This window comes from Sparus aurata, chromosome 23, assembly GCF_900880675.1.
Source record: "Sparus aurata chromosome 23, fSpaAur1.1, whole genome shotgun sequence".
Classification (NCBI taxonomy): Eukaryota; Metazoa; Chordata; class Actinopteri; order Spariformes; family Sparidae; genus Sparus; species Sparus aurata.
Window position 1 is genome coordinate 5,500,252 of NC_044209.1, and position 8,502 is coordinate 5,508,753.

At 43.0% G+C, this 8,502-nt stretch overlaps 1 protein-coding gene across 1 annotated transcript; it reads right to left on the reverse strand.

Annotated features, from left to right (window-relative positions):
• Positions 1-420: 420 nt before the first annotated feature.
• LOC115574781 (dual specificity protein phosphatase 3-like) lies at positions 421-8,502 on the reverse strand. The gene is made up of 3 exons (XM_030406390.1): positions 8,140-8,502; positions 2,131-2,363; positions 421-1,847 (listed from the first exon to the last, which is right to left on the reverse strand). Exons 1-3 carry the CDS (start codon positions 8,316-8,318, stop codon positions 1,639-1,641), a joined length of 621 nt encoding a protein of 206 aa, XP_030262250.1. The 5' UTR covers positions 8,319-8,502; the 3' UTR covers positions 421-1,638.

The window sequence follows — 8,502 nt, forward strand, 5'->3', positions numbered from 1 at the left end:
CTGGCGGAGACGGAAACGTAATCCAGCATTTTCGTGTTTATGTTCATAATGTACATGTCCATGTTACAGCCTGTCATGAGCCATGAGCCTTACAATAGCCTGTTAAGACTGTTAAGTGCACACTCGATGGATATGCTAGTTTGGTCTAGCTACCGGAACACACGGATGTCAACAAACAGGTAAGTAGCTGCTTGCACAAACACACTATTTAACTACTTTTTTATTCATTTTGAGTCATACACGCTACAGTGCTGTGTGCTAAGGTGTCTGCTGATGTTGCATAACTTTTGGTGTGAGATGTGGAGCATGTTAAGACGCTTAAAACACAGTGCAAAGTTCTGACCCCATGCTGTTAGCGTTCAATGCTACATCTCCGTTCACGGAGCTCTGTAATGGTTGGACCAAATTTGTTCACGTCTTCGGTACTGGCAAGTCAAGGGTAGCTTGAGCAATGAAGCTGCATGTTTAAATCGACCGAAGTTCTCCTTTAACATTTCATGTATATGAAGTTCCAACATTTGTAAGCGTGAAACCACTGAATATTATTTTAACCAGTCTGCGCGATATGTTCCAGTCGTGTTTTTGGCAAGAAAACCCTAACCAAATGGTTATCACACATCACAACATGAAATTGAAGATTTAACCTGAATTTAGCAAAAAGTAAAGAAACTTGGAGTTAAATTTGTATCTGTGGTTTGCAGAAATGTACATTGGCAACATTTATTCCGGCAAGTGGGTTGAAACTATTCCTTGGTTCCTTTGCTGTTCCATAAACGTCAGACCGGCATAATTTAACTATCAAAAACTGTTTTCTTGGGAGTATGAAACAGAGTCTATAGAGCAGCTAAAAAGCACCATAAGAGCGCAACAAACTTTGGACTGAGACATACTCCTGAGGCAGGCTTCTAGAAGTGAGTACAAGATAAGTCAAACATTGTGCAGTTCTCTAAGAATATTAGACAAAAATTGCTGTATTTGTACCCTGCAACTATGATTAAATACGAAAATTCACAGTGTCCGCTTGAAATCCCCTTCTGGGAGCTGCTGGGACGGAGAGACAGTTGGCAGTGTTTGCATGTGCGAGGCTAACGCGGAGGACACAATGGCAAGAAAGTGGGAGTGAGATCAGAGACGGCTGGATGAGAAAAAGCGGAGACAGTATCAGTTACACCATCCATTTTGTGCATTTAAATGCATATTAACATTCCCTTTATACCTTGATGTTCTTCTCTGGAATAATGAGCAGCAGGAAAGCAAAACCAAACTGTGCGGGACATGTAAAGTATGCTTAGTGTCTGGATAAATCTAATATTCAGAATATACATTGGCGAACACAGTGAATGCAGTGAACCTGGATTTACACATCACATTGTACAATCAGCACACGGTATCACTGGTGTTTGTTTGGGCACAATTAGATACTGTACATGTCAAACGTTTGTCTGTAAGTTGTACTATACATACTCTCAGTGCTCTCAGCCCTCGTCTAGGGGAAAACAACTTTCCTTACCCACTATCCTCACATCTAACAGATCTGCGGCCCGTTAAAGCTGTAGAACAAGTGAAAGAAGGTGACGTGCGCTTAAGCATACTTGTGTTCTGCCTTACGGACAGCGTTTCTACTTTCTCTCGCCCGCCTCATTTGTTCCAGAACTTTCCCTCAGCATCCAGCCTCTGGTTTAGGCGACAGAGCTGGCGGAGAAAGCCGTCGTTGGGTCCGATCTCTCTTTTCTGGCGCACCATGGCCAGAGCGGTGTGGACGCTCATGTTATGGCGCAGCATCAGGTAGGCTATGACTAGGGTTGGCGAGCGGCTGTAGCCTTCCCTGCAGTGAACGTACACTTTACCTGAAGAACAAGAGAGGCGTTTAAGTTCGACCAAATTCAAAACAGTACTATCTGAGGTGATACATTTTAGCTTAGAGCTAAAAACATGTGCCACTTTTAGTGACTGTAGAATAAGCTGAAAACACTTGTAAAGGTGCTATTGCTTATGTGTTAGCAAACCAGTCCTTATTTAGATTGAGGGTTTTATTATTGATTAGTGCAGCTTTAATACTGACAATGTGAACACACACACACACACACTGGATTTCAGTTCCAGTTAATCTCAGGTCTGTTATCTTCTGACCTTTTCCATTTTTGTATGCCAGTGCCTTCTCGATGAAGTCTGCAGCCTCCTCAAAGTAAACACTTATGTCGAAGTGGTCTGTGTCACTGGCTGGTATGCCATGGTAAATGATGCCCGTGCCGGCATAGAACTCAGTGTTGGTGTTGACGTGCATGAAGGAGTTCCCCTCTGCAGCGTTCAGGATGTGGGTGATGCCCTGACGCTTGAGACGCATGACGTTCATCGCCACAAACCTGCATCAGATTGTTAAGCAAAACAAATGCACACTATTATTCCTCGCGTACTTCTAATTTTGAGGTTGTGAACATCAAAATATGATGGATCATTCCAGCTTTTGGGCTTTTGGATCTATTCATTTACGTGCCACTAAATTCTGTTGTATGACACTATGAACAATAGCGGCAATGAAGCAAAAGTGACGGTTCGGCTCCTTATCCTGCATGTTAGAGGCTGTGCTTGTTGCTTGGTTAGGAACCTAGCAAACCCAAAGTTGACCCGGTAAAACCCGGTAGTTGGTCCTCCTAATTCCTGTTGTTTTTCATGCACCTTTCCAGATGTCATTCAACACAGCAGACAGTCCTACCTCAAAAAGTTTCTCATCTTTGCCAGGAAACTGACCCAACTCCCACACACACACACCTGCACTTCATTACCCACAGCTCCACAGCACACACCTGCCCAGTTACTCAAGTCATTTGCTCGATTCTTCTGTACGCTACTCCTGCCTGAGTAACTGATGCATTAATATTACTGAGTGACTGAGTGAGGTCGTCAGGTAGTCTGTAGGGAGCAATGCAGCATGGTTGTGGAATGCTGTTCTGAAGCCTCAACTGTGGCATTGCGGCTTTTGCCATTTTGATTTCTTTTGTTTGTTTTGGGATTCTTTTGGAGACAGAATGGACCATATTTGGGCGTAAGGTTAAAGCGAAACTCTCGCCAAAAAGCAACCGAGGCTTTATTTGGGATTGAATATGAGTCAAACCTTCGTGTGAAAGCATAATTACGACGAAAGGGGCACTTATAAGATTTACCGTAGTTTCGGTTTTGGGCACGTCAATTTTGAACGGGAGTGCATGGGGCAAGACATGCTAGCATCAAAATCGCTATTTTTTCCTGACAGGCAGGAGAGTAATGGTGAACCGCCCCTCAAGCGTGCCTGTCAGGTCGCACTCGGGGATCGACACTTTTTTGCCTGCCATGAAGGCGACGCGCAGGAGGTGCAGCAGCTAACGTGAGTAGTTCAAAAACCTTCTTTTTCATAAACTTTGTGTACACAAACAATGTTCTCAATGCTCTTGTTCATGAGTAGAGACCCTAGTGATGCTACGAGCAAAGTTTCATGTTGTGTCGAGCCTTCTTAGTGTTCTAAAAATAGCGATTTTGATGCTAGCATGTCTTGCCCCATGCACTCCCGTTCAAAATTTGACGTGCCCAAAACCGAAACTACGGTAAATCTTATAAGTGCCTCTTTCGTCGTAATTATGCTTTCACACGAAGGTTTGACTCATATTCAATCCCAAATAAAGCCTTGGTTGCTTTTTGGCGAGAGTTTCGCTTTAAAAGAGGAAAGGATACCCCTGATGGATCTGACAGAGGACACACTGTGATAGTGACTTGTTAATCATGAGGTAGCCTTGCCCTAAGGCATACCCTGCTTTATAGTCTATTTTACTCTAGATGGTGTAATTTACTAAATGAACACCATTCTGTATTGAAGAAGTAGCGCCATTTTCTCATAAGCCTATAGTACTTTTGAAACCAGTGGAGTCACCACCTGCTGGCCATTAGAAAGAATGCAGGTTCAAGCCACCTCCACAGTGGCTTCGCTTTTCAGACCGAGAGGCTATGCTCACCGTCTACGGTAGCATGTGTCTATATCAATCAAAGGTGGATGCTGGTCTCTGTCTATATACTGTGTTTATTCACAGCAGCAGTCTCAGTGGGTTCAGTATTGCTGTTGCTCTGGCTAACAGGAGCTGACAGGCTAAATCTGGTAGCAGTTTTTGTCTTCTAGCTTAAGCGGCAGGGGGCAGAGGCCGAAAGGTGAGAGGGTGGTCGACACAGCTGCCATGAAGAGTGACACTACTGAATACAGTGTGAAGTACTAAATGCCAAAACATACAACTATAATAAATGTAATTGTGAAATAAAAAAACAATTTGCACATTTGTTTTTATTCTCCTGTAATCCCTTCTTTTTCTCGCTGTAAGACACTGTTTTAGTCTGCAGTGGAATGACAGAGTTAATTGTTCATTCTCCCTGCTGCTGCTTCTCGCTGAACCTCTGGGATTGCTGTACCACTTGGCACCTCCTGCCTTTTTGATGTAGAGAGCTAAAAATAGACTCGATGCACTCTTGCGTTAATACTGAAGGCAACGTCATGCCTCTGCAAAAAAAAAAAAAAAAAAAAGGAAAAAAAAAAACAGTCTGCCATGCTTTCAGATTCCACTGGGACAGAGCGAAGCGTGGGCGCATGTTCTCTCTTCACTTGGCTTCACAGAGCTGTGTTGATGCATTTGCGTGTTGGATCCTATATTTGTTAGCACTTTTGCTCAATAAAGGAGGCACAATAGAGGTTTGCGCTCCTGAGATAACACTGCCATGACTCACTGTGTAGGAAGAAAACACATTAAGGTCAGACTATTTAAAATTCAAAACACATATTTGATATATTGTACCGTACATCACTGTATGTTCAAAAGCTGTGGTCAACTGATAGAGTGTGAAATAATCAAAAAGACTCCCCCCCCTGCGAAAATGACTTATTTCACTGTCAGAATTTGAATCATTCAGGTTTAATAACATTTGGAAAGTCTCGAGGGCCGGCACAGTTCAATCATTTTATCTCTACTTGAGTTAGCCAGGTGCTAAACCAGAAGTTAGCCGGCTCTGCTGGCCGAAGTCTTAAGTGCGCACACTCTATGGGCCCACAACATGGAAGATCCAGGTATTTTCATACCCAGGAAGTTGAGCTTGTTTGGCTTCAAAACGCCACTGAGCAGTTGCATAGTAATAATAATAATAATAATAATAATAATAATAATGCATTTCATTTAAAGGCGCCTTTCAAAGCACTCAAGGACACTGCACATAAGCACAACAGTAAAACAAAAACAGGAGACAATTAAGTGCAATGAGGATAAATAGATAATAAGAAGCTGCGATTACATGGTGCCAGGAGCTCGGCACAGAATTCATACTCTGCAGTCCTCACCGTACAGGAAGTCAACCGGGCCGGGTTAGGCAGGGTTGAGCTTCCGGGTTGAGAACAGTGTAATAGAGTGTAATAAAGAAATGAATGGGGCTCCAGATTTAATGTAATGATTGGTCGCTGCCCAATCTGAGTGCAAGCACATCCGCCATCTTTGACAGATAGGTATGGAAACACCAGAAGGACAAGCCGCATGCAGAACTGCTGTAAGACCAGAAATGTTGTTAAGTTATTATGATTACATTTGCTAATGACTGTTTTGGATTTTCAGACAGGCTTTTTTTTTTTTTCATATCGCTGTCATTGTGTAGCCTGATCTCCACATAATTGGAGGAATCGTGTTGTTCTGCTTTATGACTGTGTACACTGTTATTCCATAATTCAGGGGAATCCTTTCAGCCATCTGAAGTCAGCTGTCAGCATTAAGTTCAGGGGGGAATTACATGCTATAGTAAATATGTGGTTTACCTTATATGTCCATGTAATATGTATTTTGTAGGCAAAACAAAACAGGAGCTAAAGAGCAGAATCTGTGAGCTTAAGTGTTCTATTTATCATTTTGATGTTAAATCATGACTACATTATATGGGCACTGAGACAGCGAGGAGGTACAGAAGGTACAGAATCCTTCTCCAGAGAGAAGCGTATTGGATAGACTCTCTTGAATAGGAACATCTCATTAGCCTGTTTCTTGTGACTTAAACATGTGCTGTTTTGTTATTATATCTTGTCTGTATGAGTCTGTATGCAGCCCCACTATTGGGATGTCGCAGTTGATTGTGGTAACCTCTAATTAACAAAGCCGTGTAGATTGATTGTGAATTTGCCACAATCAGTTTCATCTTGCCCGAAATGTCAGTGTGGACATAAGACACTTTAATGGGAGTCCTGTCTTGAATTTTCTTTTCGATTATTGACTACAAGAAGGATTCAGCACCCCGCATTCCAGTTACTATATGAGTCGAACGCAACTTGTGTTATTTCTATGCTTTGGCAATATTCTTCTTATGATCTCCATGTCAAAAGAACTGAACTTGTTTGAATGAGAATTGATGAGAAGATTGATACAACTGTTGTATCTGCTTAAAAAGTGTCAGGAGCCAGTTAGCTTAGCTTAGAGTAAGGACTAGAAACAGGGAGAAACAGCTAGCTTAGCTCTGTCCAAAAGTAACAAAATCCACCTACCTGCACCTCCTCTTCTCAGAAAATTAACACAGCATATATTTTTAGGGTAATTGGTGCAAAAGATGCGATTAACAGCATTTAAAAAAAAAGCTTGCTTAACCCTAACTTGACCAATTTTCTTTAAGATAGACCAAGGCTAGCAGCTTCCCTCTCTTTCCTGTCTTTGAGCTAACAGGCTGCTGCTTCTGTTAGCTTCATATTTACTGTATAGAGATGTGAGTTGTTGATCTTCTTATGTAACTAATAATGCCAGTAAGTCTGTTTCCTGAAATGTTGAACGACCCTTTCAACACAGGATGAGTAGTTAGCAGTGGGCCCATTCGGGCATTTTTCCAAAATTAGGCCCTATGTTCCCACATTTCCTTAGGGTTTCCTTAACCCCTAACCCTAACCATTAAATTGAAGGAAAATGTAGGAACACAAGACCTAATTTTGAAAATGTCCTAGAAATGTGGGAACATAGGGCTGACCCCGCCCATTCCATCGCACCTCACAAGCCAGAGACCCAAAACAGGCAGAAAGAAATGGTCAGATTTAAAGCATCATAGCTTCAGACTTCTAAATTTTAGTCTGTAGTGGCCAAATACCTTGAGTCATACACTCTCCATAATGCAACTTGATCTAGTCTTCCTCCTAAATTTGTTTTAAACTCCACATTTCCAGCTTGTAATGCAGGCTTTCAATTGTGTTCCCTGTCTGTACATTGTGAAAAGTTGACCTAAAACTAACAATTTTTCATCATTATCATAAGGCTCAAGTGAAAATGGGAATCATCTTAATTTTACACAGGGAAAAAATGTATAGTTGGTACACTGTGCGCTCTCATGGTACAGTATACGGATTCTTTGGACTATAGGCCTGAGTGTGGGCATTTCCTTCCAAGCTGACCCCAGCAGAGACAGAGAGGGTCGACAGTGTTCAGTGGAGAGACTGAAATTCAGAGCAATCTGAACATTTGAACTGAACAGGGGATTAACAGGGAAAGCTATTTTCAAACCTTCCCATCCTGCCAGCTCTGGGTCGCTGCTCCATTTTGCCTCGTTATAACACTCCTCCACCTCTTTAAAAATTCAACAAGCTTCTGTCTGAAACAGCCTCACTGCTCTCTGAGCAGACAGTGTGTCTATGACAGGAACATACCTTTACATTTTCAACATATAGCCTCAATAACATAACAATAACAACATTATGAATATAGTGACTAATTATAGTACATCCATAGGTAGCTCTTGACCTCACTGGGATACCTTGAGATTATTGTGGGACACGTCTGGAACCCTGTGATGTTCCTCTGACACACACAACGCGTCTGCTGTAGATGATTTCCGAGGCGATCCCTTCCTGCAGCTCATTCTATTTTCAACCTTTTCTCGGTATAAAATAATGATTATAATAAAAAACGCATAATTTTGCTGCAATTGTATAACCTATCAATACAGCCTAACATCGCCAGAGAGCAGCCTAATGGCATAAATCGAGCGATGAGGACTGATTAAACGCCAATTGATTGATTGGGACTGTTTATACTGTGTGTCCTGAATCAATCACGCAACATACAATCATATATAATCTGTACGTGGAAGTTTCTCCAAATGATCACAACACGGACTCACGCATTGCCCACGTAGATCCTCGGGTAGACCTCATGGAAGTGTTTGGTGGGCCAGCTGTAGAAGCCGCTGTCGTCAGTCAGCAGATCGTTCAGCTGCTGGAGAGTCACCTCGAAGCCCGACATGTCGAGGCGCACCGGAGCCGCCGCCGTCTTCACCTGTTGGCTGTGTTTACTCTTCATGCCCGACGATCCGAGGCAGCGCCTCCACCCCGGCACACGCAGAAGGTGGGGGGGAAGGAAGGTGGTGAACGTGGCGGGCAGGTGTCGGTTTACCGGGCCGGTGCAGTGCGCGGCGCGTCGCTCTCCGTGCGCCTCCAGCGCGGCTCTGCCCAGCCAGCTGCTCGGTGTGCTCAGGACCAAACAC

Excerpts from the sequence above, each read along its gene's own strand:
- LOC115574781 (XM_030406390.1), bottom strand. The coding sequence starts at position 8,318 with ATGAAGAGTAAACACAGCCAACAGGTGAAGACGGCGGCGGCTCCGGTG. Across the intron at positions 2,364-8,139 it reads AGGATCTACGTGGGCAATGC|GTTTGTGGCGATGAACGTCA; the intron begins GTGAGTCCGTGT and ends AATCTGATGCAG. Across the intron at positions 1,848-2,130 it reads GGCATACAAAAATGGAAAAG|GTAAAGTGTACGTTCACTGC; the intron begins GTCAGAAGATAA and ends CTTGTTCTTCAG.